Here is a 17,602-nt window from a genome sequence, read left to right as displayed (position 1 = left end):
AATAGAACATAATGATCCTTGATTCTTAGAACACCTTTTAGACTCTCTCTTGTATGGCAAACTGAATGAAAAAGATAGCATATTATTTTCTATCTATATTTTCAAAATTTTCTTGAGTTTTTATCACAAAAATTTGTGGTCTTTATTGTTGAGTAATTGCCTACACATTTCAAAACAATACTCAGCATAGTAAAGAAGATTGTGTAATTCAAATTTTTTAGTCCAAGATATGTTTCCAAGAGAGAATGAATTGAAAATTTAAATTAATTTCGGTAAATTAAAACTTTTAACACAAAACTATGCGATTAAACTCTTAATCAAATAAATGTAAATAATATAGTAAGTTGTAACAAATAATCAAACTTGTAAAGTAAAGAATTTAAGAGTAAAAAATTACAAACTTTCAATTTTTACAAAATTCGGTAGAACTAAACCACCTCCGTCTTTCATCTTCAAAGTTATGGATGTAGCTTTGAGATTAATAATATAATGCTAAAAAAATCACAATGGCTAGCAATGGACACGTGACATGCATCATCTTCATGTGGGCATTGGTTATGATATGCGTTAAAAGAAAGCGGTCGCCATGATCAGATCAACCCATTTCATTTCTTTGCCACCTGATTAGGGAAAACAAACCCTTATTTTCATCTTCTTCCAACACCTGCCCTCAAATCTCTCTCTCTCTCTATATATATATTTATATAGCTATAAATACATATATTTGATCTAACGAAATGGGCTCGGTTGTGGGCACTAACAAAAAGAGCAAGGAAGAGCTTCAAATGGCGCTCAACAAGGCCAAGGAGATCGTCTCCTCTCACCCTGTCGTCGTCTTCAGGTCCTTTTCTTTTACGCTTATTTTTGTTCATCAAGTTTCGATTTTTATTGTCACAAACTTCAATTTCATTAATTTAGAACACAACCAAACTCATAAAATATAGTAATTCTTTAGAAGAAGGAAAAAAAAAATATCTTCAATTTTGGATGTTGACCTTGATTCTGGAAATTGGATAATTTTCTGTTCTTTTCTTTTGCGTATGTAATTTTAATTTCTATTAATCACATACATAAAGAGAATTATATAGACACTGATTTTGGTGTCAACCTCAATTTATGGCAGTAAAACTTATTGTGGTTACTGTGAGAGGGTTAAGCAATTGTTGACTCAAGTGGGAGCTTCTTACAAAGTCTTTGAACTGGATGAAGAAAGTACGTATGTCATTTTCTGATTTATAAATACATGCCTTTATTGTTGTGCTGAATTTGGAGTCAAAAACTTACCTTGATGTGACTTTTGGGTACCTACTTATCATGTGTACGATAAAGCCTTTTTTGAGTACTATTTTCTTGCAATAACAGTTTTCAAAACTTTCTTCGTTCATTTATCTAAAAAGGAAAAAACTCTGATTTTTCTAGCTTGGAAGATTTTGGTGTCTTTTTTCTGTAAGGTTTGGTTTCACTCTGAAGATGCAGTTAAACAATACATGAATTAGAGCACTTAGTATGATTAAGTAATGTATTTTGCTTAATGGTTGGTTAGTGCCTAGTTTTATGAGGAATCTTATCATAAATTTATAGGTGATGGAAGTGATATTCAAGCAGCTCTAGCTGAGTGGACGGGCCGAAGAACCGTACCGAATGTATTCATTGGAGGAAAAAATGTTGGTGGCTGTGACTGTAAGGCCATATAAGTTTCCAACTTTCATTGTTTTCCTTATGTTTAGTCTCTTGCTTGTTTTGAACTTAATCTCTCATTAGTCTTGAGTTTGATCATCTTTATTCATAGTAACTTTATTTAACAGAAATGAAACCACACCCTTATAAGTAAAAATCTCTTTTGGGATTATTGCAGCGGTTTTAGAGAAGCACCAGACAGGCCAGCTTGTTCCTCTTCTTACTGAAGCTGGCTCCATTGAAGTTAAGGCTTCTGGGCTGTGAATATTAGGGTCACCATAGCCTTAATGATGTAACAAGATAAACATTGGTCGCCCTTCTCTTCAAACAACCTTTGTAATAATGTTAAAAACAGGGTAGATGATCTCTCAGAGCAAAACAAGTGTGAATTTCCAATGTTTGCTGTTTAAGAGTTTACTATGAAAAAAATATATAGAAAAGAAAATAATAACAGTATTGTTTGTGTTTGGATGATGTGAAATACAAGTACTCATCAAAATTGTAATGGAACAGTGTTTGGGATTTTATTATGTTCACTTTTGGTGGAGACTATCTGATTTTTGACTAAGTCACTAAGCTAATTATTTACAGTAGAAAAAGTATGTTGAGCTGAACTGTCGCCTCCATAAGAACAGTTCTAGATATTTAAGAAGAAAAACTTGTTAAACCTATCATGGGTTAGGTGGAGTGGTCAATTCTACAGTCCATTTATGATGATATTCAGTTGCATGGAATGGAACTGTTATGTTCTTGACTTGGTATTTGTAAGTTTTGCTTTGTTGAAAAGTTAAAACTTGGAGAAAAACTATGGTGGGACACCTAGGAAAATAGTTTTCTAAAAGAAACTGCTTAGTTTAATGGTTCTTTTATGTAACAAAATATGTTAGCAATACATACATATATATATACACATTAATAATGAGTAAAAAGAACATTGTGACATTCCTTAATCTTAGTTAATCCGAAAAGCGCTATATAGAAAAGGCAAGTATGATTGATGCCACCGCTAATTAAAACCAAAAACATTTGGCCAAATTTTTCTTTGTATGATTCATTTTTTCTCCCTCGGTTCACTTTTATCATAGTAAAGCCAACTATATACGAAATCACAGCTATATTGGGTGTGTGATGATTGTGTAGGCCTACTATAATGGTGATGGAAAATCTCAATGAAGATTTATTATGCTTTCTTGTATTAGTCATAATTGAAAATATTGGATATACACGCATTAATTACGTGTCATTATGGTAGATTTTAGAGTGGCTAATAGCCTTATACTGTTTTTGTTGTTTGTTCTACAAATCCTTTAGTGTTAAAATTTAAAAACAATAAAACCAGGTTACATGGCACACACACAATTATCTTTGAGAAAAATGAGGAAACAAATAATATACAAACAGAAAAATTTACAACTGAAAAGAGAAAAAATACCTCTTCTTGATCCAAACCCCTCTCTAAAATAAATATGTGAACATAAGAATTGCTATGGTTTCATTAGACTAAGGTATGTTCCATAGAATCTTGAGCCATTTTGAGGTTAAGAATGCATGATGTGGTACTACTTGGACTTTTCTTATTATCTTGTGAAGTAACCAAAGCTAGAGAGTCCATTTTCCAGTACTCACCAGTTCTCCACTTTTCCCCTTTAAATGCCCATTTCTTCTCAGATTCTTTCTTCTGCTGATTTTGATCAGTCCCACCAATGCCATAATCAGAGTTTGAGATTGATACTTTTCTCCAGTTGCACCAGATTCGTAGCATAATATAAAGCATCACTAAACATATTAGTGTAGATGTTAATACAATGGCCACTACTATACCAACTACTTGTGAATTTGATAGCCTCCCTTTACCATGCTCCTCAGATTCCAAACATGAAACTAATGGTGGGCCACAGAGTCTGTGATCATTGCCCATGAAAGAGCTCAGTGGGAATCCAGAAAAGATTGTTGGTATTTGTCCTTGGAGATGGTTGTTTGAAAGGTTCAACTTGTGAAGGCTTGTTAGTTTTCCAAGTGAAGAAGGGATATCTCCTTGAAGCTGATTTGAAGACATGTTTAATCTCTCTAACTTCATGAGGTTTCCTAGTGATGATGGAATTTCCCCAGCTAACAAATTTTTGCTGAGGTCCAGGATTACTTGTAACTCAGTCAACCCTCCTAGCTCAACTGGTATAGAACCTGTCAAAGAATTCTCAGAGAGCCTCAATTCATATAGCTTCTTACATTGCTGGATTTTTACTGGTATGGGTCCTGAGAAGTTGTTTCTTTGCAGATTAAGAACATTGAGAGATGTAAGATCTCCAATCTCTTCCGGGATTTCGCTGGAGAAGTTATTGCTGTACAGGGAAAGCTTGAGTAGTTTCGAACAGTTCCCGAGTTCTTTAGGGACTATTCCATGGAAGTTGTTAGATGACAAATCTAACTCACCTAGCTCTTTTAAGCTTCCTAACCATAAAGGCATTACTCCTGTGAACTGGTTATTTTTTAGTAAAAGATGCTCAAGCTTTTTACAGTTTGATAGTTGAGGTAGGACTTCTCCTATCAAACTGTTGAATGATAAGTCAATAAAATTGAGCTCTGTGAATTGAGAGAACTCAGAAGGAATGCTGCCAGTAAGGCAGTTTTGAGCAAGTCGAAGACGGCTTAAGTTCCTAGATGTGGCTAGGCTAATTGGAATAGGTCCTGAGAAACTATTGTTTGTCAAATCCAAAGCAGTAAGAAAATTTGAGCCAGTGAGGGGAAAGATGCTTCCCATGAATTTGTTATGGGAAAAATTTATGATTTTGAGATTTTTTAGAAGGAAGAGAGATGATGGAAGAGGACCTTCAAAGGAGTTATTGTAAAGAGTGATGGTGCTTAGCTCTGAAAGGAATCTGAATGTGGATGGTAATGAACCTGAGAGCTTGTTATCAGCTAGAGCCAAGATCTGAAGCTTTGTGCAGAAACCCAAGCTTGGTGGGATGGGACCAGACAAGTCATTTTGCCTGAGATGAAGCAAAACTAGTTGCTTAAGTTTCCCAATTGTCTTTGGAATCAAACCTGAAAAATGGTTACCAAAAAAATCAATTTCTTTTAAGCTTGAGCAGTTTGTTAACTCTGTTGGTATTTCTCCTGTCATCTGGTTATCATAGAGGTATATGACTTCTAGCCTCTGCAGTTTTCCTAGCTCCACTGGGATTCTGCCTGTGATCCTGTTACCAAACAGATAAAGACTTTCTAAGTTACTCAAGTTACCGATTTCAGGCGGTATAGTTCCTGAAAAGCTGTTGTTATTGAGCACCAGATCTGTCAGGCTCTCTAATTTGTCCAAGAAAGGTGGTAATTCTCCTCCTAAGCTGTTATCTGAAAGGTCTAGCTGTAGGAGTGAAGAACAGCTCAATAGCTCTAATGGAAAACTCCCAGAGAGCTTATTTCGAGCGAGAAGAAGTTGTTGCATACTTGAAATGTTGAGGCAGAAGTTTCTTGGAATGGTACCAGTCAATCCATTATCAGAAAGAACCAAAGCTGTCAAGCTCTTTAGCTGAGTATTGAGAAGATTAATGGTTCCTGAAAGCTTGTTTCTTGATAAGTCAAGTACTTCAAGCTTAGATAACTGATTAAGCTCAATGGGAATTTGACCACTCAATCTGTTTCCCAGCAAACTTAAGTACTTCAAGTTTTGAAGGTTACTTAATGAAACAGGAATCGATCCGGAGAGGCTGTTGTTTGCCAGGTTGAGAACTTCCAGTGATTTAAGAGATCCCAATGAAGGAGTTATAACACCTTCAAGCATGTTGTTTGATGCAGCAAAGTTCTGAAGCTCTTTGCAGCCACTAATCTCTTTCGGTATAAGGCCACTGAGACTGTTGTTCTGCAGATCAAGAGATGTGAGATGCTTCAAGTTACCAATCTCAACTGGAATACTTCCATTGAATTGGCAAAAGGCAAGACCCAATACTCTCAACTCATTCAAGTTACTAATAGCTGGTGTAATTTCACCTGATAGCATGTTGTTTCCTATTCTAAGAACTTGCAAGCTCTTCAAAAGACCAATCTCTTCTGGAATCATACCAGATAGATAGTTTGAGTGTAGGAGTAGTATTTGAAGATTTTGAAGTTGTCCAAGCTCAGAAGGAATTTCACCAGTGAGAGTATTTGATGACAAGTCAAGTGTTTGGAGAGACGAGAGCCGCCATAGCTCACGAGGGATGGTGCCTGATAGTCCTGCCCAAGATAAGTTCAAGCTAACTATTTGGCCATTTGAACATATCACACCATTCCAGCTGCATGCATTAACTCCTGGAGACCAGTTTTCCATGACTCCTGATGAATCAACTAGTTCTGATTTTACTTTTAGAAGCCAAGAGGAATCAGTGGAATTGTCTCCATGAACACCAGCAATAACAGCAGCAGTGATGACAGAAAAGAACAAGAACAAGATGCCAGCCATTCCTAACATATAACCAACAAAGAATATTTAGTATTTACACTTGGGAAACTTAGTTCCATGAAAGACAAAAAAGAAGAAAAGAGTGTCTTAACTGTTATAACTCAAGTTTCAGTGTGATCATAAGAAGGAGATGGAATTCAGAACTGGTAAGATAATTGTAGAGCTGGGGTTTTTATGTAGTTAACTTGAAGCAAGTGTTTATGGTTAGTTTACATCATTAAGCTTTAAATTATAATTTCTTTGAACTAACTTCCATGTATAAATGTATCTATTATATTATATTATATACTAATTACTTTTTGTAGTTAGCTAAAAGGTGTGAGTGCATCTCTACTTTTTATTCTCTAAGACAACATGGAAAATTATTGCATGTCTAGGTAGATTTTGAGTGTGAAGAAGTGATGGAGATAAGATAGTGATATGGGCATTGGTGAAAGCTTGAAACAAAAACAAAAAGGTTTAGTAAGACCCACTTGGCCTAGATAGAAAAGTAGAGTGGGGTAATCTCTCTATAGGTTTCTATGATGAGCTTTTAGAATATAAAATTTATATATATAGAAAAAATAAAAGATAATTAAAAACTTAGGATGTAAATGAAAAATAGACATCAAATTTAGAAGAATCTTATAAGGATCCACTTGAAACTTAATCTAAAAAAAATGAGTGGATTTGACTTTCTTGATTGTCAACTAAATGGGTATAATTCCATTATGTTAAGTGATTTTTTCTTCTAAAATGCTTAGCAGCTACATAAGGACAAAAATATAGACATTCATGAACCTTGTACTGTTTTTAATTTCTTCTTAGCAATTTCATGGCTAATATCAATGGCTTTTGCAAGTGGAATTTGAAAACTAAAAGAAAATTGAATTAGAATTCCATTTAGAGATAACAAATATGTTACATATTTTTCTCCCTTTTTACATTTGATTATGATTATGATTATTATTCCACAATCTCACAGGTTAAGATGTCAACCATCAAAAATCCTTCATCACAACCTAAAACCACCTAATACCATATTAAATACAAGAGAAAACAGAGAAGCAAATCAACTACTATTTTGATCAATATTCATAAGTTGAAAACAGGGTATAGTTCCAAAAAATAACCCATGTGAGGTTTGGTTTAATAGATCCAAAAAAATGTTGTGTTGGCCTAAGGAGATTTGAATAGGAGTGTACAGAGATCATTTAAGTATATTTATAAAGCCTTAATAAAGGATTCCTGCTAATATAGAGCCCAAGCAAAAGAGGACAAATAACTTGCTTAAAAATTGGAATATCTTGATAGAGAACTGTTTATTGAGGACAAATATTTATCTGTATCAATTCATCAAATTAATAATAATAACAACATTTCATAAATTCATATGTATCATTTGCTTATTTGAGTGGGTTTAAGTTGAGAATTGATAAAATATAGTGTTTTTGTATTATTATTGATGTAATTTAATATTAAATTTTACCTACTTAAATTAATTATTAAACAGCATAGCATAACAGTCAAATTTAGTATATACTCCACTTCGGTACCTCCAACATAGCAGCATTTTTAACATTATTTTATCGTTCTAGCTACAGTGAACGACATATATGCCATGTAGCTAATAACATCTATTTTTTTTATATATATATTTAATAATTTTGTTTATGTACTTTTACAATGCACCTAAAAAAAAAGTGCACTACTGATGTATTTCCTATTATTTCAGTATTTAGGAAAAAAAACATAGATCAATTTTTTATAGTTGTGGCGTTATAATTATTTAAGATATTTAATAAACTTTTGAAAAATTAAGAATAATTAACAATATTAAAAATAATATTCAAATAGTCTATTTCTTATGTATATAAAATAAAAGAGTCACGCATGTAACAAACTGTTTGAATCTTATTTTCGACATGTAAATTTTTTTCGAATTTTTTAAAATTTTACAAAGTATCTTAAATAACTACAACATATACAATCATATAAAAAATGAACTAAAAAATTTACTTTTATGCCGAAACAGATAGAAGATGTATCAGTACATCTTTTTTAGAGAGATGCACTATAAAATTTTTCAATAATATAATAGTAAAAAGAGTGCTCTAATTTTTTAGGAAAAGAATACTATAATAATAAAAAAAATATATATATTAATTTTGGTGTAATTTAGTGTTGTAGTTAGAAAAAAAAAAAAAAAAAAAAAAAAAAAAGAAAAAAGAAAAATATAACACTATTTTTGGTGTTAGTGCAATACTAAAATTTGGTGTCTCAAACTATTTGTAAAGTGTCACTTTATAATGGTGCTGGATAATACTACTACACCTAATAAAAATACTTCTTAAGCTAAGAAAAACAAAAATAGATGAAAAGAATAAAAGCCAATAAGATTGTACCACTTAAAAAGTCCCAATAAAATGATGATTTATTTGTAATAACCCAAAACTAGTTCACATTTTCTTTTCCTGTGATTGAAATTATTATTGTTACCCTTAGTCATTGGCTCCACCATACAGTAAAATGATATGTGAACAATGCTCATATTTTCTTAAGTTTGGTCCCAAAATTCTATTCGTCAAATACTCAATTGACATCCTCTTCTTATTTTCTGACAGCAAACAAGGCATAATAATTTTTAATGATTCATTGAGTTTATGGTCAAAGTCCACATAATCTTCTTCCCAACCTAATATGAGGCTCTGAATTTATAGAAAGACAAGCAAGAAAGATTGTTAATAAACACTCTACCAACTCTAGAATTTAAAAGAGAAACAAGTTTGTGAATACAATTTTTATTTAACTTGTCTGAGAGACAAAGGGAAATAAATCAAATACAAACAGCCAAAGAAAGAGGGTACATTATTATGCATAGTAAATAAAATAACAATTAAGTGGGAATTCTTGTTTTCTTCTATTTATTTATATCAGACAAGTCTAATAACTAACTTCTTTGACAAGTTCTTCTTTATTTAACTAATCAAATTTGTGAGAGGAAAAAAATGAAAGAATGAAAATTTTTTTCTTATGCAATTTAGTAATACAATGATAAGTTCACTATCTAAGAGAAGATTACACTAAGCTAAGGTTAGGTGTCAATAAGAGTGTTTAGCCAAACTACTCTTATTATTGTTATCATCATATTAATTTATTTCGGTTCTTGACTTTATTTCTTAACCTTTCTTTTAAATTGTTGGAGACCTTTTATTGAAAAAACAAATACATTTATATTGACTTTGGCTTGCTTTGTCAATGATATTGTAGCTGGTAGCCTCCATAGTATATCAACCAATCATCAGCAAGATTCTAAAACTTTCAATAAACTTGCTGATTCACACATATTCATTTGTCAAAGATCAAGAAATATAGTCAAATGTATTATCAACCATACCACTATTTACACATCACCCTCAGTCTAGTAGCACTACATTATCAAAAGCCTTTAATTTTGTAGAGCTATTAAGTAGGAGTGTTCATTAGTTAATTCAATTATTTGCATAATTTAATTTAATATAATTTAATCTAATTTATAAAGTACAAATATCCATACATGTGTAGATTAGATTGGATTGGATTAGAAAATTCAAAAGTCATATTTGTACAAATTAAATTGTTGATTGACATATAAAAATAATCGATCCAATAAAATTTGAACATATTTATATAAAATTTTAAAATATATATATAAATTACTATTTTTAATGTAAAAAAATTAATAATATATAATATGTTTAATGTGTTTGTAATATATAATAGAGGTATTTTAAAGCGAAACTCTCTTAATTTTTTTTAATTGTTACACATATGACCCTAACTTAAAAAAAAAAATAGTGGCAAAAGTCCCTTTACTTATCATGATTTTGTTACACCTGGCAACTTAGCAACTAAAAAGGCTAGCTGCAACAAAATCATAAGTAAAAGAATTTTTGTCGCCATTTTTTTTATTGGAGTCATATGTGTAACAATTGAAAATGTTAAGGGAGTTTTGCCACAAATATTCTTATTTATTATATATTATAAAAATATAGTATATACTATTATTGAGGAAAGACCTCCACTGTTGGACCGTCAAGGAGGGAGGAGGTCGTCGAGTGGAGCTGCTGGACTGGTGGAGGGAGGAGGAGGGACTAAAATCTGAGATTGCAAAAGAGAGGGAAGAAGAAATTAGAGAGAGAGAGAGAGAGAGAGAGAGAGAGAGAGAGATGCACAGTAAGAAGAAAAAAAAAGAAAAAAAAACACCTCGGGGTGGTACTGCTCCGTCCCTTTGGTGTGCCATCAGTGCATGCCAAGGCTTAACATCGGGCGGGTTGATTGGATTTCAAGTTAACGGGTATCGAGATCACGAGTTTAGAGCAAAAAAAAAAGTATTTGTACCCGCTTGTGTAATAACTAAGTTGGTCGAGTTCACGAGTTCGTGGATTTGCGGGTTGGGTGGGTTTACTAATTGAAATTATTTATTTATTTATTTTAAGTTCTCACATCATAAATTCAAAAATTAAGACATAATAATAATAATAATAATAATAATAATAATAAATAAATAATATCTTTCTACCGTGACCTGTGAAGGAAGGAGGAAAGGGAAGGTCGGAGTCCAATCCAGCATTAGTGGCTACTGGCGTGCAAGGTTGATATATGACCTTTAGGTCATAGAGAGAGAGAGAGAGAGAGAGAGAGAGAGAGAGAGAGAGAGAGAGAGAGAGAGAGAGTTGAGAGTGAAAGGGGTTTCAACTCGTTGGGGTGGGATTGGAGGCTTCTGCCAGTCTGGTGAGAGGGGTCTCTGCCGGTGTGGTCTAGGTTCTAGGGGGTGGGTGAATCAAATGGGGGATGAGTTGAGCAAGGGAAGGGGTCATGGGGGGCTCTGGTAGTTTTGGGTTTAGGGTCTTTTTTTTTAAAAAAAAAAGATTAAGTGTAATGATGGGCGGGTTTGGGTCTAACCCTAACCTGACCACATGCAAAAAAGTCACATGAACCCGCTCGTTCTTAATGACTGGGTTCAACTCGACCCGAACATTCTATACAGTTTTTTTTTTTTCCAATAACTGGGTTGATCAGCTCGAGTTCGGGCCAAACTTAGCCCAAATATTCAACCCCTAGTGCATGGTGGTGGCTGACGGGATTAGAAAAGGTGGGTGGGTAAGGGCAGAGGGCTTCCAGAAGGGAACAGGGGGGAAGGGGAAATGAAATTAAATTTTTTGATTTTGAATTAGGTTCTTACTTTTCACTTCAGTGTATGTGTGCATGTGGTGTGAGTGTGTGTGTGTGTGATTAGGTACCGGACGAGTACAAATTAAACCTGTAACCAAGTGGTGTTATATTTGTATACTTGTACCAAACCTAATTAACAACCAGGTGAGACCCAACCGCTTATCAGTGCATCATACATTTTAACTTTCTCAAGTTTTCCGAGTTCGGGTTAAATGGATTAAGCGAGTTTCGAGTGTCAATGTCCAACCCTATAATTTTGAAATAACTGTGTCGTAAAGTGTAAAGAATGGTTCAACCAAACACTATTGCAAAAGTGAATCTATCTTCAGTTTCCTTTCGGGCAACTCCATATTTTGGAGTAGTTTTGTGATAGTCTTTAAAGAGCAACACAACTTAACATTTTCTCATAAAGTGAATCCATCTTTTGTCCGAACAATCAGTTTCGGTTGTCCTTTCTACTTGTCGGCGAGCACAACCTACCTTTCCATATTTGGGGAAGTGCATTTGGACTAAAGGTGACTGAGTTGAGGCATTTATATAATAACAAGAACAAGCATAAGTCTTTATTTGGAAGGATTATAGCATTGTTACAGGAGTTTATCCAAAAAACAAAACCACATTAAATTCAAAATAAAACGAAAATTGATTATCTTACACGACTTGAAAAGGCTGGACTGAGAAATGATCCCAGTGAACTTACACAACACCATAGAAGCTCTGTAAATTAATAGAACAAAATAAAACATAACATGTTCCATAGAAGAATGTTAGTACCTTTTCTCTCTTATTCATATCGCAAAAACAATTTATTCCAAGTTCTTTAGAAACTAGAGAACATTAATTAATGCTAAACAAAAATCATTAATGCATAAACTGGATCTTTTCCAGTTACATGACTCTAAGTTGTTGCATACATATTTTAATGGGTAATGTATACCCTTACTCAAATGACCAAGATTCAAATTTTCATACCTATGATAAGTAATATATAGCATAATTTAGAGCAAGTCAGTAGCACACTCTAAAGAATAATATAGTATTAAATCACACACTCGAAAGTAGTCAAATGAAGACACTTCTGTCTGCATTAAATTGGTCAGTTTTTTCAGTTAGTGATAGACAGTTGGGAATCTTAGGATTTGGAACCACCGCCGAGGCCCAAAAACTTATCAGCTAGGTTTGCCACACTATTTGCTAGGGTGTTTGCTTCGTCTTGTGTGGAAGCCTCTGCGTAAACACGTATCACATCTTCTGTCCCCGATGGTCGTATGAAACATCGGCCTTTTGAATATTTAGCTGCAGTTTTTGAAAAGGAGAAAATCGTGTTCTTAAAGATTCGATCATGTTGAGAATCAACTTTTCTCATTGAAAGAATAGTAACATATGCTAAAATTTAAGTTTTGTGACACCATTTTAACTTCTAAGAAAGATCTTAAGCTACATACCTGTTTCAGCATTAATGGCTTCTTGAAGGCCAGGCGGTTTCACAACCTCAGTTTCTGCATTTGCTGTAACGACAGCAGTTCTATCTACGACTTTGACCTGATAAAGTAAGCAAAGTTTAGCCAGTTAAAAGATGTAAGAAATGGTAAAAAAATTTACTTACCATAATATTAAAAAAACTAGTTCGAATTTAGAGACTGAGACCTCTACTTTTACCCACATTCTACTCTCATCACTGAACTACGGATAAGAGAAATGCTAAAAATAGACACTAGTGGTACTTAACACCCTTCTCGGTGTCATATCGCTATTGGTGCAATTAATTATCGAGTCTCATACAACTTAAGATAATAACTTTTAGAAAATATTGCTAACCAATCGTAAGGTGCCACTTATAGGTGATGTTAGGCATTACTGGTGCCCAATAGCAATAGGCTAGGCTCTCAGTATACTACCGAGAGTTTGGCAAAAAAATTTGGAGATGTATTGTGGTCAACACTTCTTCATAAATATATTGAATGGAGAAATTAAGGCCTATTATATTCCATCTACAATATCATCAAAAGGGAAAACTTGAAAGTGAAAACACTGTCCACGCACACAATTATACACAACAAAGAACTAATAATTACCATGATCTAAAGAAAATTCAAAAGGAAGGAAAACAAGAAGATCACACTAACATTTGGTTAAATCTTTATACTTCATAACAATGCCCTAAATTCTGACCAAAATCAAGTTACCTATTGAAAATTTACGTGACAGACTACAATGATAAATATAAGATTTGGTACCAGAAAATATTGCTTCCAAAGACAAAACTTCATTTATTGGACGTGATAAAGGACCAATGTTTCACATAAAAATTAATAATAAAGATCTCTACCTTAAGTTGCTTACTGGGTAGATCATGATAAAGCTCACTCCATCGATGTATCGACCATTTCATGTGTCTTAATATAGCCTCCACTAAAAGAATTCCACTTATAGCATCCCCAATAGCCTGGTTGATTAACTTACTAACTGCTAATAATCTCAAAGCAGCATTTCTTTGCTCTGGGTCTGAAATAAACACCAAATATTTCATGAGTGTTAGCATGTCATTCTATTATTTGTATTTGATACACTAAAATTCAGTTATTAGTTTAAAACCTTGCGCACCAGAAGAAAGCTCATCATTCTTGGCCTCTAACCAATGTAGAAAAGGTTCAGAGAACAAAACAGTTCCGTGGCCATTTGCTTCAAAATAGATCCCAATATCATACTGAGCAGCTTTCTCGTGTAGGTGCTTCACCCCTGTTGGTGTAAGAACAACTTCAAGGCCTAACTGCTTCAAATAATCTGTGGATGCTCCATTTGCATAAGCAGTTTGTACAACACCAATACGACATTGATAATCATTTCCAGCACCATTGGTTTTCTTCATGAGAATGCTTAGCTGCTCCTTGATAAATATAGCAAACAAAGATAATATCTTGTCCCCATCAACAAGTTCAATCTTATCACTATTTTTCGATGGCACTATGAAATATACAAATCGATCAGCATCGCCATCCAAACTAGCACACCTGAAATATTAGAACCACCCCAGCAATTAACTCCATCACTGAAGTTAGCATTTAGCATCAACAGTATATCATTAACATAACTAAAAAGGAACTACCATACAGCCATGTGATTAGGATTTCACAACTACGAAATTAAGATAAATGCTCGAATCATATCATTTTATTCTTGAAAACACAATAAAATTAAACTATCAAACTAGCTTTAAGTGAATCAAAAGTCCTTTAGTAGCGGACCTAGTCATTGCTCAAGTTCAAAACTTCAAGTATTTCAAAAGTAATTTCATTACTCCAATTGTTTACACAAACAACTAACTCAATTCAAACTTACATCAAAGGTATTTACAAAAACAAAAAAAAACTACACAATTTCGCTATATATTTTCATTCTGCTTACTGCTTTCACTATATTTATCAATTAAATAATAGCTTACCTTATCCCAACATCCTGTGAACCAAAACCAGAAGGAACAACTTTCTCTTTCTGCACAAAATCGGCACCAACACCTTCATTTAGCACGCCACCGCCACTTCCAGTGTTTCGAACCTCAAGTTCCAACCCCTTCAAGTTCAACATTTCCTTCAAAACCAAAAGCTTTTCACCTCCAACACCATTAGCACCATCAACAACCAACTTATGAAACCCCTCAATGCTTTCACCTCCACCAGGAATCAAATCCATCAAGCACCTAAAGCAAAACCCACTCAAACCCTTTAATATCTAATCCGCAGTTACAATTCTCAACCCATAAACCAAACAAAAACAAACTCAACTCAACTCACCAACCTGAAGGACATCGAAAGCTGCTCAAAGTAATCGAATTCGGCTGCTCGTGTACTACAATTACTAGCTCGAACCATCCAATGTAGTTGAGGAGTAGTCAAAATTCCCACATCGATAGCAACAGCACCAATAATCGAACCAATTCCCTTCAATGAATCATCGATACAAAAGAAAAATCGAATCAAATCTCCAATTATTACAAAGCAAAACTATCAGGAAGGATATGGGGCCTAACTCAACCTAACAATTAAGGGTGGATCGAGTATATATCACCGGCTAACGTGAGACTTTAATACGTCCCCTCTTGCAGAACATACAACAACATTGAACTAATCGATATTAGGAGTACCCAATATTGTAAAATTAGGACGAATCATCAGTACAAAAGAAAAATCAAATCAAATCTCCAAATATATACAAAGCAAAACTATCAATAAAAATATTGGACCTAACTCAACCTAACAATTAGGGAAGGATCGAATATATATCACCAGGTAATGTGAAACTTTAAAATTGATATTAGGAGTACTCAATATTGTATCAGTACAAAAAAAAAAAAAAAAAAAAATCAAATCTCCAAATATTACAAAACAAAACTATCAGGAAGGATATTGGGCTAACTCAACCTAACGCACAACATAGACTATGCTTAAACAACAGTGAACAAATCGTTATTTAGAAGCGAAGGATGCTTAACTCAACTTAACAAAAGCTGCTTGTGATGAGAGAATTGCCCTCATCTTCTTAATTGGACTAATCAATCAAGTATATACGACAAGCCAAATTATGAATTTAATCAAAACTACACTTTTTCAAAGGAACAAACCACACAAATCGAAATCGAACACAAAATTACTATTATTGAAGAAGAAGCCTTACAAGTTTAGTAGCCTCGAGCAGAGAAGGACCACTAGGCCTGGTATCTCTCCCAACCAAAACCTCAACCTTCTTCTCACCACATCGCTCGATCTTGTCCGATATAAGTTGGATAAGACAATCAGCAGTAGGTGCGTTGGCGAGTGAATCTGCAAAAGGCTCCCAATCCTGAGAAAGCATCCCACCGGTTGGGTCGACGATTTTGACGCCATTATCAGAGACCTGGTTATGAGAAGCTGTGATCATGATTCCAATCACGGATTGTGTCTTTAAAGCCCTTAAAGCACCCAAGATCCCCATCCTGTAAAGAGTGGATGGGAGAAGAGAAGCTTCGGCTCTGAAACCAGCTGTGCCGTAAGATGGCTTGAAGCCTTGTGGGAGTGGGAAACGTGAGGCTGTGCTTAGAAGAAGCGATCGCTGCTCTTCTTCCATGGTTGATGGAGTGAAATTTGTCTGAGGAGAGAGAGTGAGAGAGAGTGGCATGAGAAGAAGAAGAAAACGAAATGGATGAAAAAGTTAATATATGATTCCTAATTATGTATCTTAATTAATTAATTAATTCTAATTTGGATAAGAAAACATTTCGGGCTCGTTTGGTTTGTCGTGCTGTATTGGATTGTATTGTATTAGATTAGACTGTATAATTTTAAAAATTACCTAAAATATGTGAAAATGTCAAGAGTTTACTTTTTTATGACATAAATAAATAAAGCTAAGTGGTTACGAGTTTTTTTGTTTTTTTACATTTATATGGTTTTTTATGCCATATTTTTGTAAAAAAAAAAAGTAGAAATCCTATATTTGTAAAACAATAATAAGTTTTGCCGGAAAAATCACGGTCACCGAAAAAGTCGTCGGGAAAGTCACCGAAAAAGTCAACGTGGCCGGAAAGTCAACAGAAAAGTCAACATCGCTAAAAAAGTCAACGTCACTGGAAAAGTCACCAAAGTAAATGTCTCATATATAACTAAAAATATAACCGGTTATATGAATAAAAACTAATAACTCAAACCGGTTATAATTGAAATATAATCGGTTCTGTAACATAATAAATAAATTTAAATAACATAAAATAACTCAAACCAGTTATAATTAAAATAGAACCGGTTCTATAACAGTGTTATAATGAAAAAAAACAAATAACACGAAAGAACTCAAACTGGTTATAACTAAAATAGAACCGGTAATATAACATAATGAATACAAACAAGTAACACGCAATAACTCAAACCGATTACAATTAAAAACAAAAAAGAAATCAGTTCCTAAAACACTGAAATATAAATTAAAGACAAAACTAGTTTCATAATAAAATACTTCATAACACATAATACCTCATAAAACCGGTTATAATTTTTTTTTTTTAAAAAAAAAAAGTAGGGATCAAATGTCTCGGATATAATAAAAATAAAATCGGTTCTATAACACAATGAATAAAAATAAATAATACAAAATAACTCAAACCGGTTATAATTAAAATATTACCGATTTTGTAACATAATGAATAAAAATAAATAACACAAAATAATTTAAATCAGTTATAATTAAAATAGAACCGGTTCTGTAACAGTGTTATAATGAATAAAAATCAATAACACGAAATAACTCTAAACCGATTATAACTAAAATAGA

The 17,602-nt window shown here is 33.4% G+C and overlaps 3 protein-coding genes across 4 annotated transcripts; 1 reads left to right on the top strand and 2 right to left on the bottom strand.

Annotated features, from left to right (window-relative positions):
- The first annotated feature begins 493 nt into the window (after positions 1 to 493).
- Positions 494 to 2,229, top strand: LOC115711616 (glutaredoxin). Its single transcript, XM_030639989.2, has 4 exons — positions 494 to 841; positions 1,124 to 1,212; positions 1,582 to 1,680; positions 1,856 to 2,229. Exons 1-4 carry the CDS (start codon positions 738 to 740, stop codon positions 1,939 to 1,941), a joined length of 378 nt encoding a protein of 125 aa, XP_030495849.1. The 5' UTR covers positions 494 to 737; the 3' UTR covers positions 1,942 to 2,229.
- A 729-nt stretch (positions 2,230 to 2,958) lies between these two features.
- Positions 2,959 to 6,640, bottom strand: LOC115711641 (LRR receptor-like serine/threonine-protein kinase GSO1). Its single transcript, XM_030640014.2, has 2 exons — positions 6,202 to 6,640; positions 2,959 to 6,111 (listed from the first exon to the last, which is right to left on the bottom strand). Exon 2 carries the CDS (start codon positions 6,107 to 6,109, stop codon positions 3,173 to 3,175), a length of 2,937 nt encoding a protein of 978 aa, XP_030495874.2. The 5' UTR covers positions 6,110 to 6,111; positions 6,202 to 6,640; the 3' UTR covers positions 2,959 to 3,172.
- Positions 6,641 to 12,143: 5,503 nt separating this feature from the next.
- On the bottom strand, positions 12,144 to 16,501 carry LOC115709613 (phosphoacetylglucosamine mutase). 2 transcript variants are annotated; one of them, XM_030637749.2, is made up of 7 exons: positions 15,974 to 16,501; positions 15,098 to 15,240; positions 14,745 to 14,999; positions 13,898 to 14,313; positions 13,632 to 13,807; positions 12,748 to 12,844; positions 12,144 to 12,598 (listed from the first exon to the last, which is right to left on the bottom strand). In XM_030637749.2, exons 1-7 carry the CDS (start codon positions 16,451 to 16,453, stop codon positions 12,435 to 12,437), a joined length of 1,731 nt encoding a protein of 576 aa, XP_030493609.2. In that variant the 5' UTR covers positions 16,454 to 16,501; the 3' UTR covers positions 12,144 to 12,434. The 2 variants fall into 2 exon arrangements, with proteins under 2 accessions (XP_030493609.2, XP_030493612.2); XM_030637752.2 differs by having other exon boundaries at positions 13,907 to 14,313; positions 15,974 to 16,474.
- Between the last annotated feature and the right edge of the window lie 1,101 nt (positions 16,502 to 17,602).

This window comes from Cannabis sativa, chromosome 3 (genome assembly GCF_029168945.1).
Source record: "Cannabis sativa cultivar Pink pepper isolate KNU-18-1 chromosome 3, ASM2916894v1, whole genome shotgun sequence".
In the NCBI taxonomy this organism is placed as follows: domain Eukaryota; kingdom Viridiplantae; phylum Streptophyta; class Magnoliopsida; order Rosales; family Cannabaceae; genus Cannabis; species Cannabis sativa.
Note: the sequence above shows the minus strand (reverse complement) of the source record. Positions and strands in the feature narration are given on the sequence as shown.

Coding starts and splice junctions, on each gene's coding strand:
- LOC115711616 (XM_030639989.2), top strand. CDS start 738: ATGGGCTCGGTTGTGGGCACTAACAAAAAGAGCAAGGAAGAGCTTCAA. Junction 1,213..1,581: donor CTTTGAACTGGATGAAGAAA/GTACGTATGTCA, acceptor ATAAATTTATAG/GTGATGGAAGTGATATTCAA. Junction 1,681..1,855: donor AAATGTTGGTGGCTGTGACT/GTAAGGCCATAT, acceptor GGATTATTGCAG/CGGTTTTAGAGAAGCACCAG.
- LOC115711641 (XM_030640014.2), bottom strand. CDS start 6,109: ATGGCTGGCATCTTGTTCTTGTTCTTTTCTGTCATCACTGCTGCTGTT.
- LOC115709613 (XM_030637749.2), bottom strand. CDS start 16,453: ATGCCACTCTCTCTCACTCTCTCTCCTCAGACAAATTTCACTCCATCA. Junction 15,000..15,097: donor CAGCTTTCGATGTCCTTCAG/GTTGGTGAGTTG, acceptor GTTTTGCTTTAG/GTGCTTGATGGATTTGATTC. Junction 14,314..14,744: donor TCACAGGATGTTGGGATAAG/GTAAGCTATTAT, acceptor CTAATATTTCAG/GTGTGCTAGTTTGGATGGCG.